Source organism: Camellia sinensis, chromosome 2, assembly GCF_055761805.1.
Source record: "Camellia sinensis isolate YWXY chromosome 2, ASM5576180v1, whole genome shotgun sequence".
Classification (NCBI taxonomy): Eukaryota; Viridiplantae; Streptophyta; class Magnoliopsida; order Ericales; family Theaceae; genus Camellia; species Camellia sinensis.
The window spans coordinates 223,793,433-223,812,565 of NC_138962.1; the positions used below are offsets into that span (position 1 = coordinate 223,793,433).

At 45.8% G+C, this 19,133-nt stretch overlaps 1 protein-coding gene across 1 annotated transcript; it reads right to left on the reverse strand.

The window, feature by feature from the left end:
• Positions 1-2,954: 2,954 nt before the first annotated feature.
• On the reverse strand, positions 2,955-3,317 carry LOC145819454 (uncharacterized). Its single transcript, XM_082913452.1, has one exon. The coding sequence runs from the start codon at positions 3,315-3,317 to the stop codon at positions 2,955-2,957; it is 363 nt and encodes a 120-aa protein (XP_082769578.1).
• Positions 3,318-19,133: the final 15,816 nt, after the last annotated feature.

Here is a 19,133-nt window from a genome sequence, read left to right on the forward strand (position 1 = left end):
CGGCCATTGTCAAGGGAGGGATTTGATTTCCCTTCGACCCGTTGTTGCGTCGGTTCTTGCACCAAGTTCAACTTACCCCTATGCAGGTATCTGTTAATCTGTTCCGAGTCGTCTGCTGTGTGTCCGCTCTTAACAAGCAATTGGGTTTGAATCTTGACATCTAGGACATTTTGGGTTACTACACTCTTTCACACAACAAGGATCACAGCACGTACTACCTTCGTGTTCGTTCGATTGATTACCATCTTGTGACTGGTTTACCTAATTCAGACAAACATAATGATGATTTTCTGCAAGTTGGTGGTAATTGGGAGTTCCTTGCTGGGACTGAGTTCCAGTCTGAACGGATGCCCCAGAAAGATGGCTACCCAGGTTCTAGTCCATCCTTCTAGTGTTTCTGCGTTCTTTGCCTTGGTTTGAATGTTGCTCTAATATTTCATTTCTTATCTACAAAGGCTTCTCGTTTTCAGCGCAAGCCGAACCGAGAGAATACTGAGGCTATCAAAGCTGTTTTGAGGTACAAAAAGAGGTCCACGCCCAAGCTATTAGATTACCAAGCGACCTATCGTTCCACCATCCCAAAGAAAGCAAGGCTTGCTGCGTCACTTCTGGATTCTGACACTAAGACTGATACATCCCTTACCTCTCTGGTTACGAATCGCAGCCAAAGCCAAGGTGTGCCATCTGAGAGGACACCTTCTCATGCCCCCAGTTTCGCAGGGGGTGGGTCCATTTCAAAAAGAAAGATACTGGTAGATTTGGAAGCGGAGGCTTTTGGCTCCTCTGATGCTTTGGAGGCTCCTTCAGTGAAGGCCGAAATGAAGAGCCTCATGGATGTGAAATTAGAGATAGGAGCTTCTGGAACTCATGTTACTGCTGCCAAACCCTTTCCTTCGGTTGCTGTAAGAGCGAAGAAGATGAGAAGGGAGACCGACAAGGCGGTAGTTAGAGAGGCTTCTAAGGATTCTATTGAGGATAAGCCATTTGAGAAGTGGGAGCCGCCAATGTTGCATCAAGGCAGGCCCATTTCTACTTCAGATTCGGTTATTGCTTCCAAAGATTTTACTTTTGACCTAACCAAGACCTTGTTAATGCCGGTGGACATGGTTGATCATAACGGGCCCCGCGATATTTTGGTTCTGAAGGGGACCCTTCAGATGATGACTGCTGTAAGTGTGTTGTTGTTGTTGTTGTTGTTTTTTTTTTGGTGTTATGCTACTGGTTTCTTTCCTTTAATACTTTGCTATTTGTCGTAGTGTATTTAGAGAATGCACCTGTCAATCACCAGAGCGGAAGAACTGGAGAAGGCCGTACTGGAGGCCGCTATGAATGTTGAGAAACTGACAGTGAGCCTGGAGACCGAGAAAAAAGGACGCATAACTGCCGAGAGGGAGGCGTTTCGTCTGAACAAGGTTGTTACCTCGGCTAAAAAGTCAAAGGAAGCTGCCATTGAGGTACAGGCCCAACTTGAAGGGAAAGTGGCAAAGCTGGAGGCTGTTATTGCGGTGATGGCCGCTGAACGTTCTACGTTGGAAGCTAAGTATTGGCAGCAAGGTTGGGATGAGGTTGGGGCTGCTTACAAAGAAGAGGTGCAGGTGTTGCGGGACAAGCTCTTTCTGAAGGGTTGGTCAAGTGCTCTGGCTGATGCTCAGGTTCCTGAAGGGTCTCCCTTATTTCAGGATGTCCCTGTTCCCTCGAGGTCCTTGGGTCCAAAGGCTGCTGCTACCCCTGCAATTCTTCTAGCTAAGTTTTCCCTGGAAACTGATCTGCAATCAAGACTCAGGAGAGTGATGTTTCCAATGAGGCAGTGAACGTTGAAGGGGGTGGAACTTTGGAGGCTAAAGCTGTGTGAGATGTGGTTAAAGAAGCTTCTACTTCCCAAGAAGTTAGAGTTGCCTCTACTTTTCCTCCCCAAGACGGCCTGGACAAGATTGTGGACGCTACTCCTGAGGTTCCTTCTGTTGATGAAAGCTAAAGTCTTCTTTGGAATGATTTGAAGTTTTTGCTTTTTCTCACTTTCTTTTGTTTTCATGTTATGTACTGTGACTTTGTCTTCCTGACGAGTTGTCCCCTCAAGGTTGCCAAGACAATTTTATTCTTTTTGGTTGCTATTTGTGAGGCCAGCTATGCCTTTGTTGGATGATGGAATTTTCCTTTTGATTTTGCGATCTGATGTTTTCTTGTTTTCATGTCTGAATGTTATCTATACTGTTTGTCCCCAGCCAAGCAGTGTTGGGACCTTCGAGCCGAATAGATGCTCGGTCTAGTTAATGAATATGTTTCATGGCTGTGCTTGGTTTTGTAATGAAAGAAGAGGGTCTTACTTAGATCCAGGTTGGTTCTAAAAAAATAGTTACTTGCCCCTACGTGGAGCAAAGTAAGATCGGTACTGAAGATTGTGCTCTTTAGGCAGAACTGCTTGAGTCTGTTGTAACTTTTATAGCACAAGTGTATTGGAAGTTTACTCATGAGATAGTTTAGCCAAGTTTGTTCCAACTCTATTTGTATACAGCAATACTGAAGTGTTGATGTGACGATACTTAAGAAATTATGTGGACTCGGAGATGCTTACTTAAAATATGTTAGTGCGGTTTCCACCAAGCAGTTCCACTTGGCTAAAGTCCAATTAGTTACCAAACATAATTCCACCAAGCAATTCCACTTGGCATGTTCGAGTGCTAAATAAAATTAAATCCCGTTCAGTCGTTCTGAAACTAAGTCCATTTGGGTTAAGACCAAAGCTAAGTTCGTTTGATAAACATCAAAACTAATTCCGTTTGATAAACATCAAAGCTATTTCCGTTTGGTAAACACCAAAGCGGATTACAAAAATTTGATAAATTTGAGAGAAGTAGGGAGGCATTTGCATTGGTCAAAAGATAAATGTCTTTACATTCTGATAGAGAAGTTAGGGGATAACTCTATTGATAGTATTTCTTGAGATTTGCTACATTCTAGGGCCGAGGTATGGCTCTGCCTTTGAGATCCTTTAGGTAGTAAGCTTCATTTCCAATAACACCTGTGACTTTGTACGGACCTTCCCAGTGAGGCCCAAGTTTTCCTTTGCCAGGCACCCTTTTGTGATCCATAACTTTCCTCAAAACCAGTTCTCCAGGTGTGAATTGCCTTGGGAAAACTTTTTGGTTGAAACTTTTGATGAGCTGTTGCTGATATGCTACAAGTCTAATCAGTGCTACTTCTCTTTGACCTTCTGCCATATCTAGTGCTTGTGCAATAGCTTCCTCATTACTTGTGCTTTCAAATAGTTTAGATCGGAGGGTTAGGAGACCAACTTCGAGTGGGATAATAGCCTCCATTCCATAAATTAGGAAGTAAGGTGTTTCCCCCGTTGAACGTCATGTTGTGGTTCGGTAAGCCCATAGTACGTGGGGTAACTCTTCAACCCATTTTCCTTTTGCATGTCCGAGCCACTTCTTTACTCCGTTGATGATGGTTTTGTTCGACGTTTCTGCCTGCCCATTACTTTGTGGGTAGCCTGGAGAAGAGTTCCGATATTCAATTCTGAGGTCGGAACAAAACTTTCTGAAAATCTTTCCATCAAACTGTGTCCCATTATCTGCAATCAGTACCCATGGGATGCCGAAACGAACCACGACACTCCTCATGACAAATTGCTTTGTGTCCGCTTATTTGATACTTGCCAGTGCTTCGACTTCAACCCATTTATTGAAATAGTTGGTTGCGGCGATGAAGAATTGCATGTTCCTAGTGCCTCATGCCAACGGTCTGACAATATCCAGACCCCATTGGGCAAAGGGCCATGGGCTGGTGAGTGGAGTGAGAGTTTTGGCTGGCTGATGAATTAGTGGAGCAAACATTTCACATTTGTCGCACTTCTGAATGTACTGCTGTGCATCTTGTTGTATTTGTGGCCACCAGTACCCATAAGTGAGGGCTCGGTGCGCCAGTGACCTTCCACCAATATGGCATCCACAAATCTCATCATGAATTTCGTAAAGAACATTTTCGACCAGATTTGGATGCACACATAAAAGATAAGGACCGAGGTAGGAGCGTCTGTATAGTTTTCCAGATGGTGAGACTCAGAACCGAGCTGACTTATGTCGGACTTTGTTGGCCTCATTTTTATCTTCAGTGAGAGTGCCAGATTTTAAAAAATGAGTATTGGGTCCATCCAGCTTGGCTCTAGGTTATAGCAGAGGATTGGGGATGAAATACTTGATTCGGGTATGAACTCAACCCAAACTTTTCTAGCGTCTTTGGCGTCTACCGATGAGTCGAGGCAGGCCAGAGCGTCAGCATGGTTGTTTCTGTCCCGACTGATTCGTTCCACTCGTATGGATCGAAATTTTTTGAGTAGATCCCTGGCCTTGCCTACATACATGGCCATTCTTTTATCTCGTGCTTCCTAGACCCCAGTAAGCTAGTTTACCACTAATTGAGAATCGTTGAAAACTAGGAGTTGCTCTGCACTGAAGTGTTTGGCACTGCGCAATCCAGCCAGCAATGCTTCATATTATGCCTCATTGTTAGAAGCCTTCCAACCAAGCCTAAGAGCTTGCTCCCAAATAAATCCTTCTAGTGATACAAGTATTACCCCCGCTCCCGAGCCTCGGTTATTGGATGATTTGTCGACATAGAGTTGCCAGATGTTTCCAATAAAGAGTTTTCATGCTTCTGAAGCGCATTGCTTTCCCAGTTCGGTGGTGCATAGCGCTTGTGCGGAACTGGAGTTCTCAGGCTCAGTACTTTGGATGGGAGCGAATTCTGCGACGAAATCTGCCAAAAGCTGGCCTTGATTGCTATCCTAGGTTGATATCGAATGTCAAACTCACCAAGTTCTACCGCCCATTTTGCTGTTCGGCCGGAGAAATCAGCTCGGCTGAAGATAGATCTGAAGGGGAATTCAGTGAGAACATTGATGGTGTGACCCTGGAAGTAATGTTACAGCTTTCTTGAGGTGATGAGCAGTGCATAAGCTAACTTTTCCAAGGGTAGATACCGTGTCTCGGCATCTAGTAGAGTCTTACTAACATAGTATACTGGCTTTTGTTCCTTGTTAACTTCTCGAATCAATATTGTGCTTACAGCGTGATCTGAGACTGCTAGATATAAGTGCAGCTCTTCACCTGGCTCTGGAGTGGACATGAGAGATGGTGTACTGAGGTATCTTTTGAGGCCTTGCAATGCTTCAGTGTATTCAGGACCCCATTCAAACGCAACCTTTTTCCTCAGTAACTGGAAGAAGGGCTTCATCCGCTCTGAAGACTTGCTGATGAACCGATTCAGGGCGGCTGCCATTCCAGCCACCTTCTGTAGCTCTTTAGCCTTTGTTGGCACTTCAAGATCTTGTATTGCTTTGATTTGATCCGGATTTGCCTCGATTCCTCTGTGAGTAACCATGTACCCAAGAACTTCTCTGTTCCTACCCCAAAAGCGCATTTCGAGGCATTAAGGCGAAGCTGATGGTTTTTCAGGATACCAAAAAATTCTCTTAAGTTTGCAAGATGGTTGGTAGCAAGCTTTCTTTTTACTACCATATCATCTATATAAGCTTCCATGGTTTTTCCAAGTTGGTCCTTGAACATTCGAGTGATCATTCGCTAGTAGGTTGCCCCAGCGTTCTTGAGGCCGAACGGCATTACTTTGTAGCAATAAGTGCCTCTTGGAGTGATAAACGCTGTCATCTCCTGATCTGGGCTGAATAGTGGCATCTGATGATAACCACTATAAGCGTCCAGAAAGCTCATATGCTCATGTCCTGCTGTTGAATCTACTAGTTAATCAATGAGAGGTAGAGGAAAACTGTCATTAGGACAAGCTCTGTTCAAGCAGGTGAAGTCAAGGCAGACTCTCCATTTCATGTTCTTCTTTTTTACTACAACTGTGTTGGACAGCTATTGTGGGTACTGAATTTCTCTAATCGCTCCCGATGCTAGGAGTTTTTTGACCTCGGCAATTACAACTTCAGTGTGTTCAACTGGGGATCTTTGACTTTTCTGCACGATAGGCCGAGCAGAAGGGTTGATGTTGAGTTTATAGCAACTAAATTCTAGGTTCAACCCTAGAGTATCATACGCTGACCATGCGAATACCTCCATATTTTCCCTCAGCAATTCCAGCAGCTGAAGTTTCTCATCAGCGCCTAGCGAGGTACCGATAAGCACGTACTTTTCTGGATCATCCTCCTTTACCAGGACTTTCTCCAAATCCTCTACTATCTTTTCCTCTGGGGCTCCCCCTACATCTTCCAAGACTGGCTGTTCGGCTACTTCCACTGTCCGCACCCGATTCTAAAGCTGTTTAGCCTTCATTGCTGCCATGAAGCAATGTTTGGACGCGACTTGGTCCCCTGAGATCTGCTCTACTCCGTGGTCCGTTAGGAAACGGATGAGCTAATGGTAAGTTGAAGGGACCACTTCCATTTGATGAATCCATGGACGGCCGAGCATGGCGTTATAAGAAGAAGGTGTATTAATAACTAGAAACTCTATCTGGAGGGCCTTCGTTCCAGCCACAACCGGCAACACTATCCTGCCAAGTGGCCACTTAGACTGTGAATTAAAGCCGACCAATGGAGCTTCTGTTGGGGTGAGGCACTACTTGGAGAGACCGAGCTTTCTGAACAAGTTGTAATATAATATATCTGTTGTACTGCCTTGATCTTCTAGGACACATTTCACGTCGAACCGTTTTCCAATTCCCACAGTTATAATCAGTGCATCAGTATGTGGGTGTTGAATGCCTTCTAAATCCTATATAGTAAATGAAACAGTGCACAAGGGGGACTTGGGTACTGTGCGTACCTTTTTCGACGCAAGCCCTACTGACATGACCTGCTGAATTTGCACAGCCTTAGCAATTTCTTCTTTCAGTGCCTCTTCGCGCTCCTAGGTTGTTGTTCCATGGATCACATTTATTACCAGCCGAGGAGGGTGCTCAACGTTCGGCTCTGGTGATGGGTTCCCCTGTTCGGCCATCGCTTTACCTTGATCAACGTAGTCTCAGAGGTGTCCAGCTGCTACCAAATCTTCCAAGTGTTGCTTCAGTGCTCTGCAATTCTGAGTCATATGCCCCCTGTCTTGGTGATAGGTGCATCTGAGCTTCTAATTACGCCGAGTTGGATCTCCTAACATTTTCGGCGGCCAAATAAAGAAGGGCTCTCTTTTGATCTTTTCCAAAATATGATAAATTGTTTCTTTGAATATGGTCACGATTGCTTCATGAGATTTGGAGTTATCCACCTCATTCACCGTGAGTCCCCGGTGTTTTCCTCGGTCCGTTCTCTTCTTGTGCTGAGTTGTTTGTTCTGTTGATGCTACCTCGATGGGGATCTGGTCATCTTCGAGGCGAGCGTACTGCTCAATCCTGGCACGCAAATCTTTCAGTGCTGTGGCCAGGCGCTTGGTAAGTGACTGTCTCAACTTATTTTTTAGGCACAGACCGTGTTTGAAAGACATAACAGCCATCTGCTCACTGCAAACGTTTTCCTCTAGGTCATTGTACTCTTCCCAATACCTCCTAGCATAATTGCGCAGCGTTTCTTCATGCTCCTTTCAGAGACCGAACAGTGTATCCGGCTCTTTCGGGATCTTAGTGTTGGAGACAAACTTGGCTACAAACTCTTCGAAGAACTGTTTCCAGTCATAAATTGATCCAGCGAGGAGTCGATCGAACCATCGAAGTCCAGATTCTCCCAAGCTGGACGGGAAGACTTTGCACATCAATGCTTCGTCTCGACTCTATAGGGACATCATATATCTGTAATGGTTGAAGTGCGTCAACGGGTCTGATTTCCCGTCGTACGACGTGAACTTTGGCGGAATGAATTTCTTGGGAGGTCTCATGGCCTCAATTTCTGGAGAGAATGAGGAGGAAACAAGCCTGTCCAACGCTCGGTGCTCTCTCTGGTGGACGGTACGGTCTAGGTGATCTCGATGTTGCTTATTTTGCTTGTTGCCAATCAGCCAAATACGAAGGTCTTGAGGAGGGTACTCTATCTGCTGGCTAATTGTCTGCTGGCTAACTGTCTTCTGCCTCTTAGCCCTTCTCCGACGTGAGTCGCGGGTGTGGCTGCTCGCCGCCTCACTTTGTATCAGGATTGGCTAGCTTCGCTACCTAGACTCATTTCTAGGGATCTTCTTCACCGGTGGTTCTCTGGACGAGCTTCTTTGTCTTAGGCGAGAGGGCTCTGTGTCAGTCCTCTTCTCCGTCGGATCACCCATCACCCTTTTGAGTTGCGCTTTCAACTCCTGTATCTTCATCCCCATGGAGTCTATGATTCTTTGTAATCCTTTTCCAGAAGAAAGTGATAAGACGAACCTCCAGCAAAGGACAATCGATGCTCAATAGATTCGGGGGTTCGGTTATTGTTTCCGGTTTGTTCTTCTAAAACTGTTGGGAATGCCAAGCCTTTATCCTTTGTCTTCTCCATCTATGGAGTCTGTGTCGAAGGTGGGATGTCCTTAATCCCCATCGCCGGAATCGAGTGCAGAACTCGGAGACAAAGTGATCCACGTTCACCGCACCAATTGTGCGTTCTAAATACCGCACTAGATGATTGTGGATCGAAGCTCCGCACTTGATTGGACTATCCAGGGATTGAGGCCCTGCAGCAAGGAGCAACGTAAGAGCTGCCTAGTCGGGGTTGGCCAGATAACCCCTCCGGTGTGGAAATGAGTAATCGGAGAAAAAGTAAAGTGCTCCCTTAGTGTAGAGAGCTGAGTTTCAGTAAATAAGGTTCAGCTTAGATCAGTTACCTCACCTGTGAAGTCAATATAGTTTATATATATATATATATCTCCTTGCTTGTTACCCAAGATGGTTTCATGGAGCTGTGGTGCTGCCAGCTTTACTTTTAGCATTGGCCAAGGTAAGGGACTATCTGGTAGTTGTCAAGGGGTGCATATACTAATTATAGTCATGCTAATAACAAATCACATTCCTCTGGTTTAACTGCTTCCGTGATTCTAGGTGTAGGGGACCGGCTGAGGTGGCAACTTGCACATGTATATACTCACAGCTTCCACGTTTCTCTGAGAGGTTCCCTCAGCTTGGTTCCGTTATGCCTCGGTTCGGCCCTTTGTGAGACTATTGTAGAGATGAGCTGGCCCATTTGGATATCTTTGTATGGACTCGGCCCACTTTGGTTCTGATGATGAGTTCGGCCCATAGATTGAGTCCTGCAGCTCGGCCTAGCCCAACATCGCGGCTGGACTGGCCTTTCCACTGCGAGTTGGGCCCAAGTGCTTGAGGACTTAGGTGGACTGTTGGTGATGGAGTTTGGTATAGTTGGCTTGCCCACAGTTTCATCTGACCCATTTGGATTTGGGTTTAGAAGATTGGACCGGCCCAAGGCTTGGATCCGACCCATTTCATATTTAGCCCATTCAGAGTTCGTCTTAATACGACATATGCAGTAGAAATATCAATGTTTAGATTGTTTCTACTATCAAATTTTATTAAAAATGATTTCATTGGAACTATGGCTGTTAGGATTGGATTGGTAATTACTAATTGTATGGGGAGCAAATATTCGTCACCGCCTGTACTCCTCGTGTCCAAGCTGCACTTCTCTCCGACTGACCTGAGAACTCAGAGATGTTGAGCTACCCGGCAGTGTGCAACTGGAAAACCCCTCCGACGGTCAAATTAACACACTTAGAGGGAGAGAAAAGAGAGGAGACAAAGTGGTAGGTGAGCTCTGATCACCAGATGTTCCAGACCTGTGCATGGAGGCGCAGCATCGTTTATATAGCTTTTGCGCGCGCTTCTGCGTCCATTCCTCTCTAGACACATGGACCTACTCTCCTCTTACGTTCCTCCACGTGTCAGCGCTAATACAGCTAAACATCAAATGACGAAACTGCCAAACGGTATTGATGCGTGCGGACAACGGAATCTTCTTCCTACAGTCCCGTCACGTCACGTAGTACTTACCGCCGAGCTATGCTTAACACGACGCCACGCCATCACCTTTTGACCATGTTACTTGTTCGGTTTCATCGGTAATTCCTGATCACAGACTCAATCGAGCTCCACAGTTACGACTGAGCTCCTGTTCGGTCGCATCTGGTCTTTTGAGGACGAATTCTGTCCGACTCGCACGGCGCACAACTCCGAGCCATACTAGTACCTCAAACTCACTTCACCGGATCGGGCTGATATCCCGTCCCAACACGTGCCACCCGCTTGACCGTGCTAAAACCTCGCTCAATCGTGTGGGCTTGTTTCTTCCGAGCACAGACTCAACCAGATTGCGTCTCTGGTCCTGCATGCTCCCAATATTTGACCGAGTAAAGACCCAGACTCCGATCCAAACTGGCTCGGCCCACTATTAAGTCATAAATCTCCCTCTCAATCTCTCTTTAATTCCGTCCGGGCTAGCATGAGCGGGATTACCTTCTTCGGCCGAGCTCATTCACCTGCTCGGTCATCCACTTCAAATCAGTTCACTATCTTCGACCGCGCTAACTTTCACGCTTGGTCCTACGACCTACTCTGTTGGCGCTTCGACTTTTCAGCCCGTCTTTTCAAGACTGATACTGGTCTCATCACAAACACATGTCTTTTGTCCATTGGCCTCGTACAGCCAGCCCAACTGTCCCACGCCGTCTCCTCGGATTCAAATTTTTAGCGCCCCTTCTCATTCCATATACATCGTCCTCATACCAACCATTCATCTCCACTGTTCACCATATCTACCATAGACGATCCAGAGCGAAAACACACCCAAGCCCTACCCCTTGCATTTTCTGCCCATTCTCAAGCATTTTCCTGGTAAACTTGATCTCGCCATTGCCATTGTGAAGCATTTCACCAATCGGAGCTTCGATTCGCACATTAACCGATAAGTTTTTTTCTCCATTTCTGTCATTCTCTTCTTCATGCTTTTCTAGTGTTGTTTGAACTTTAACTCCCGCACTAATTCGTTGAGGAAGATAAAAACACCCAAAAACCACCAAAAATTGAATAGGGTTAGGGATGTGCACTGCTTTCGTCGTTGAAAAGCTTCCATACTTCTGGTTCCTCGCACTGTTCATCATCCCATGTGATGAACATGATAGGATCTGGGCTTAGTTGTGCTAAAAAATGCCCCTTTGATTTGAAAATAAGGGTGGCCGAGTAAATCTGTTGTTTACGAAGTCGGATTAGAAAATCGAGTTATCGAGCGTATACGATCGTGCGACCGGGCTAATATTTGGCTCGCTCACGTGACCGGGCTAGGGTCTGCCAAACAATACAAATCGAGATAAGAAGTGACCAAGCTGAAATCAAGCTCATATGCGCGACCGCGCTATCACTTATACTTAGTTTTTAACTATAGAGTCCTAGGGGACCAGGCACACCAACACCAGGGCTCTCAAAGAATAAGCTGCCACAGTGCACAACTTTGCCAATCCAATTCAGCCAGTGTAGTTAAACTAGCCTTCCATGGGACAGTATCGCTATCTTGTAGACACGCAGTTGCTTTGGCCGCGTTTTGCAAGGAGTACGGCATACCGGCCGATGTACACTTAGAGCTCGGTGAATGGGACATTAACCCATGGAGAAGATTAAAACCTTGCCCCTTCACCGTACTGAGTATAGTTGAGGGAGGACTGCGTTTTCCCGTGCAATCCCTAATCTACGAATTTTTGAGATGCACCGGGCTAGCTTCCACACAAGTATCGACAAACACATACAGAATAATAAATGGTGTTGTAGAGCTAAATCATTGGCTAGGTTTGAATTTAGGATTGGCCGAGATCTTGCGCCAATACATACTCGATCATACAAAAGATGGCTATAACTATTATTTAAAAATAAAACCAGGCAGAGAAAAAATACTGACCGACACAACAGACAAAGATATGCACGATGACGATTTCTTCTGGGTGTCTGGAAATTATGAGATCGCTGAAGTGCCTGGCTGGTACGTTAGTAAAGATTTTGGTTCTTCATGTAAGTCGAGCTTCCTAATTAATTAACTGTCGATATTCATCGTACCGAGTTAATCACCTGCTTTTTACAGCTATTGAAGAGTTGCAGGCCAACTACCTTTATCCCAACGAAGAGGCAATCAGGGCCGCGTTGAGATACCGGCACTACGATTGCCACGAGCTCCTCGGCTACATACCGAGATACTGATATTCAACACCCAAGAAGAGCAAGGTTACTAACATCCTTCGGGCGCCTTCATCACCTCCCGATCCCACACTTCCAGATGTATCTGTAGTTCGATTGACCGAAGAACAAGAGATGGAAAAGAAAAGTCGAATTACGAACTTGATCACAGCCACCTCCACTGAGATACTGAGCAATCCTCCTCCTACCTCCACTGCCGATCAAACATCTGGGATCGTGATTGCTCTAGCATCAACCACCACAGCGCAAGCCAGCAAGGAAACGCGCTGAGCTAGCAAAAGGCCTCGCTCCGCCGATCCAACGGTCGAGCTCGTGGCTGAGTTGCGTACTGAGCAGCCGGCGGAGGATTCTAAGCTAACACCCCCATTGAGGTCGGAGTTAAAACACCGAGGTAAAGACATCCAGGTCAATGTTTCGATTAAGGGGGACAATGAGCACCTCCTAGCCTACGATCTGTCGAAAGCACTACTTCTGCCAAGTGACATAACCGACAATGACCACGTGCTTAACACCCTCCTTGTGAAGTCTGCGGTCAAATCTATGACCAAGGTAAGAGTTTAAGAAATTTTTCCAAGTGTTTCCACAGTTGGTTTCTTATTTGAACTAACTTTCCTCTGCTCTCTTGCAGGTAATCCGGAAACAACATCTTGTCATGGACCGGATTCATAGGCTCCGACAGAAAGTAACCGATGTCTCTAATGTGGCCAAACATCTGGAGACCGAGCTGGGGCGGTCCAAGTCCTCCCTAGAGATGGCCAACGCAAATAACTCCCGACTACTCGACCAACTTAGCTGCACTAAGCAGGAAGGAGACACTCTCCGTGCTGAGCTGGAAAAATTAAAGAAGGCAAGGCAAAATGATGTAGACGAGACCAATAATCTCGGCTTCAAGGAGGCTGAGGAGAGCTATACTAAACAGGTTGAAGCCCCCAAGGACATCTTCTTCAAGTCCTGTTGGAAGGCAGCTTGTGAGAAGCTCGGCCAAGGATTTGAAACCAGGGTGTTCACCTCTCCTTCCTCTACCTTCCTACCAGTCTATATAGTGCCTTATGTGAATGACGTCTTCAACTCGTTGCAAAAGAAGGCTGAGAAAGAAGGTGAGGTAGAAGCCGAGCAAGGAGGGGGTCTAAATAAAACCAGCCAAAAAGAGCACGGTGATGCGGCTACCGTGGTTGACCTGGAGGAGACCGGTGCTGGAGTTGGAGATGTCTTTTTAGATCTCTCAATTAATGAAAATTTTTTCAACTCTGAACTTGGAAATGTATCTCTTCTTCCATTCGTGCAACATTGTCAAACAGAGCATTCACCGAGTGAGCCGAGCAGAACATCCTAGCCGAAAATTAAAAGTTGAACAAGTCATTAGCTTTTTAGCCGGGCAAAATTATCTCAGCTAAAAGTTCTGAGTTGGACAATTCACCAACTCTTTTAGGTGGGCAAATTCTCTTCGGATAAAAGTTTGGAGTTGAACAATTGATCAATTATTTTAGCCAGGAAAACTCTCTTTGGCTAAAAGTTCGGAGTTGAAAACTCTCTTTGGCTAAGAGTTGCCTGGCTCTTTTAGCCAGGCAACTCTCCTCGACTAAAAGTTTGGAGTTGAATAATTTATCAACTCTTTAGCCGAGCAACTCTCTTCGGCTAAAAGCATTGAGTTGAACAATTCATGAACTCTTTTAGTCAGGCAAACTCTCTTCAGCTAAAAGTTCAGAGTTGAACAATTCATCAGCTCTTTTAGCCGGGCAACTCTCCTCAACTAAAAGTTTAGAGTAGAACAATTTACCAACTCTTAGCTAGGCAACTCTCCTCGGCTAAAAGCGTAGAGTTGAACAATCCATCAAACTTTTTAGCTAGGCAAGCTCTCATTGGCTAAAAGTTTTGAGTTGAACAATTCATCAACTTTTTTAACCAGGAAAAATCATCTAGGTTAAAAGGATTGAGTTGAACAATTCATCAACCCCAACAGTTGGGTAAAGACACCTCGGCCAGGAGAAAGTTGCCCCTTGTTCATTGCAATCCATTAACTATGACAAAATTTATAAGTTCAGTAATTCATTTATAGTACATATGGCTTTCATAAATTCACATAGTGACTGAGAGAATTATATCGGTAAATGGAGCGGAATGCTTGTCCTCCTCAAGCAAAAAATCACATTAAAGATTGAAAATAAAAATAATACAACTTCAAATTGGCCGCGTTCCATGACCGGGGTATGGCTTTGCCGTCCAAGTCCTCTAGATGGTATGTCCCTTTGCCCGTCAGACTGGTTATCTTGTAAGGCCCTTCCCAGTTTGCCCCTAACTTCCCTTCGCTCGGCACTAAAGTGTTTCCCATCACCTTCCTCAGAACCCAATCGCCGACCTTGAATTGTCTGGGGTGAACTGTTTTGTTATTCTTTTTGGACAGTTCTTGTTGGTATGCTACGACATAGATCAGCGCCTTTTCTCGGCGTTCTTTTGCAAGGTCTAACTCTAGGGCGATGGCTTCAGAGTTTACGTCTGGCTCAAAATTTTCGCTGCGGATGGTGGGTATGCCGAACTCTAGTAGGATGACCGCCTCCATGCCATATGCCAAAGCGAAAAGCGTCTCTCTAGTTGAGCGTCTCGGAGTTGTTCGGTAGGCCCAGAGGACATTTGGAAGTTCCTCGGCCTATTTGCCTTTGGCTTTCTCTAGCCTTTTCTTCAGTCCATCTAGAATGGTTTTGTTTGAAGCTTCAACTTGGCTGTTTGACTGAGGATAGGCCGGTGTTGAATTGTAAAACTCTATTTTTAGCTCCTCAAAGAATCCTCTGAACAACCTTCCGTCAAATTGGGTGCTATTGTCGGAGATTAAAGCTTTGGGGACTCCAAACCATGTTATCACATTCTGCCAGACGAATTTCTTCACGTCCTTTTCTTTGATTGTTTCCAGGGGCTCAGCTTCGATCCACTTGGTGAAGTAATCTATCACCGCGATAAAGAATTTACGGTTGCCAAGTGCGGTAGGGAGTGGCCCCACTATGTCAAGTCCCCACATTGTGAACGACCAAGGACTCGTGAGAGAAAGAAGCTCTTTGGCTGGTTGGTGAATCTAGTGGGCAAATTTCTGGCATTTTTCACATTTTCTCACATACTTCTGGGCGTCGGCCTGCATGCATGGCCACCAATACCCTTGAGAAATAGCACGGTAGGCCAGAGATCTTCCCCCGTATGGCTTCCGCACATTCCTTCGTGGATTTCAAATAGAAAGGCTTCAACTTTGTTTGGATGGACACATTTCAAGTAAGGTCCTATGAAAGACTTTTTATACAAAGCACCGGACGGAGAGAGTCAAAACCGCTCAGACTTCACCCGGACTTTATGTGTCTCTTTTTTATCGGTCGGCAAGATTCGTTCTTTTAGAAACAGAATAATGGGGTGCATCTCAGAAAGACCTAGCTCGGCGTAGAGGACTTCAGTCTTCTCTGGTTCTTCTATATTGCGTCTAGGAAGGAATTCAATCAAGAAAGGGTTGGGGGTTGATTTGTCCGCCATGGAAGCCAGACTAGCCAACTCGTTTGCCTAGCTATTATCTTCTCGGCCTATTTGTTGGACTCTTATGGTTCGAAACTTATTGATCTGCTCTCTCACCAGAGTTTGGTATTTGGCCATTCTATCATCTTTGGCTTCATATTCTTCAGACACTTGGTTTACAACGAGTTGGGAGTCGCTGTAGACCATTATCTCGGATGCTTACAATTGGAGAGTGCTTTTTAGTCTGGCTAGCAGTGCTTCGTAGTCAGCCTCATTGTTTGATGCTAGAAACCCAAGCATGATGAAATGTTCAATGGTCAGTCCGTCTGGTGAGATCAAAACTGCGCCTAGCCCGGCTCCATGTCTGTTTGAAGCGCTATTGGCAAAAAGTTTCCACATTTCGCCGATAAAAACTTCCAACATTCTGCGGGGTCTTGGGACTTTTGGAGATTCAAGTGTTCTGAGTTGCTCGACTGCTCAACTATTTCCGCGTCAATCGCACTGGTGATGATTGTAACTTGCATGCCTTTATTCCCCTCTGGCGATGTGGTGTTGGATCTAACAGGTTGTTTTTCAAGTGACAGGTCTCTGCTCGAGTGTGCCATTTCCATGTCGTCTTCCATATTCAGTTCGTTAGAAGGGTTGATAAGGGTCAAAATGGGAGTTGGTTGTGCAATTGTCTCGACACTTACCCCCATCAGCTCGGTTGCGTCGGTGAGGTCCACCGGGAAAACCAGGTGAGTCCCTGGTGAGAATTCTGCAATGAAGTTGACCAATTCCTGGGCCTTGATGTCGGTTCGGGGAGAAAACTTGACGTCGAATTGTCCCAACTCGACGGCCCACTTCAAGATTCGACTAGAGGAGTTCGCTTGCTCGAACAAGGCTTTCAAAGGGAACTCGGTAAGCACCATGGTCATGTGGGCATGAAAATAATGTGCCAACTTCCTTGAGACCATCATTACTGCTAAGACAGGTTTCTCAAGTGGCAAATATCTCGACTCCGCCAGGAGCAAGGTCTTGCTCACCTAGAAGATCGGTAGATGTTGGATGTTTTCCGCCCAAACAAGCACTGCGCTTACAATATGTTGAGAAACGACCAGATAAAGATTGAGTTCCTCACCGTGTTTCGGCGTGACTAAGAGTGGAGCAGAAGATAGATACGTCTTTAGCTCGGCTAAGGCCCTGTCACATTCTTCGTCCTATGTAAACTTGGACTTCAAGGTTCAGCGCGACTGCCATCCTGACAAGATGTTGCACGTCCTTTGCTGAGTTTGGCTGCTTCAATTCTTGTATGACTTTGATTTGAGAGGGATCCGCCTTAATCCCACAGTTAGTGATTGAAAAACCCAAGAACTTCCCTGACCCTACGCCAAAGGCGCACTTTGATGCATTTAAACGCAACTTGTGTTGCTTGAGAATAGTGAACATCTCCACCAAGTCAGCTAAGTGGTTGGTCTTATATTTGCTCTTCACGACCATGTTGTCGATATAGGCTTACATCGTTCAGCCGAGCAAATAAGTGAACATCTTCGTGACCATCCTCTAGAAGGTTTCTCTAGTGTTCTTTAGCCCGAAGGGCATAACCCTATAACAGAACAAGCCTCTTGGGGTCGTGAAAGAAGTGATTTCTTGGTTGGGCTCGTGCATGGAAATCTGGTGGTAGCCGCGGTAAGCGTCCAGGAAACTAAGCTGGTTGTGCCCGACAATTAGGTCCACCAGTTGGTCGATTCTAGGCAAAGGGAAACTGTCTTTAGGGCAAGCTCAGTTGACTGTCTTGCAGTCGACACAAACTTGCCATTTTCCATTCTTCTTTGGTACCACGACCATGTTGGAGACCCACCGAGGGTAGTATGCCTCCTGGATAGCCCTTGCTTCAAGCAAGTTCTTAACCTTCTCCGTCATTACCTCGGCGTGATGAAACGCCGATCTTTGCAGCCTTTAAACTAAAGGCCGGGCATCCAGAAAGATGTTGAGTTAGTAACAGATAAAGTTCAGATTGATACTAGGCATATCGTAAGGCGTCTATGTAAACACTTCGATGTTTGTCGCCAAGAAATTAACAATCTCCAACCGTTCATGGGCGGTCAGGCTGGATCCCAACAGAAAGAACTTCTCAGGATCGTTTTCGTCGATCCTTGCTTCCACTAAGTCTTCAATAGCCTTCTTATCAGCGCTGGTGCCCACATCATCCAGGACGCTTTGATCTTCCGGCCCCTCAATCATCTGTACGAAGCCTTTGGCAACTTGACTTTCGTTCATGGCCACAAAACACTGCTTGGCCATGACTTGATCACCCCACACTTCTTATATCTTCTTAACAACAGAGGAAAACCTCATGACTTGGTGGTAAGTAGATGCCACCGCCTGCGTGGCATGAAGCCATCCTCTGCCCAGAATCAGGTTATACGTGAAGGGCACCTTCAGCACCCAGAATTCCACTTGCTTGATGACAAACCCACTTTGACCAGTAGGATGATCTTTCTTACTAGCCACTTTGGCAGCGAGTTGAAGCCGACCAGTGATGAGGTTGCTGGGACCAAGTCCTTATCGTTTAGCTTGAGTTGCTTGAAGGCGTCGTAATACATTATTTCAACCGAGCTGCCTTGGTCGATCAAAATGCGCCTAACGTTGAAGTCCTTCATATGGAGCGTGACTACTAACGCGTCATTGTGCGGCGTTTGAATGCGCTCGAGATCTCTGCTTGAAAAGCTGAGTACATCGGTTATCTTGGTTTTGCCTTTTTTGACGGCTGGTTGGATCGACATAACTTCTCTCATATGCTCTGCTTTTTTGATCATCTCCTAGAGCTCACATACCCGCGCTAGCTTGACTATTCCATGGATCATATTGACTACGCCTTGGACGAGTGCTTCTAAGGCAGCCAAACCATCAATATAGCGATCTAGGTGGCCAGCAACCACTAATTCCTCTAGGTGCTGCTTCAAAGGGATGCAATCTTTTATGCGGTGGTTGCGCTTATCATAGTAGCTGCAGCAGTATCTTGGATTGAAGCCCCTCTACGCATCACCCAACTTAGCTAAAAACTGGACATATGCCTTGTCGCAGATTTCACTAAGGATATGGTAGATTGGGATCTTAAAAATTGTGGTGATACCTGTTCGGGCGTTTAGTTTTCCCTTCGCATCTTTCGCGACGTCATGGGGATAGTTAGCTCTGTCATTGCGATGACCATCACCCTGATTATTGCGGTTTGTACCATTGTCTGATTCTCTTTCGTGGTTGCTCGGAAAATTTTCCTCATGTCCAACTGCGTAAACCTTTCTGGCCACTCTTTTGTCCGTTGTCACCAGATTCGCCTTCGCGATGGCCGCGGCAGTATCATCCTCTACTCGGATATGCTCGTTGATGCATTGCATTAGTAGTTCCATGGTTGTTGGTTGGTTCATGGTAAGCGAGTCTCTCAGTCTATGTTCGACCAGGAGACCGCGCTTGTATTGGGTGATTACCAAGTTGGTCGGGCAATCAAGGATTTCGTTGAAGGTTTCTCCGTATTTGGCGTTGTACGCTTTAAGTGATTC

What these genes read in the sequence shown, in the direction of transcription:
- LOC145819454 (XM_082913452.1), bottom strand. Translation starts at nt 3,317, where the DNA reads ATGGAGGCTATTATCCCACTCGAAGTTGGTCTCCTAACCCTCCGATCT.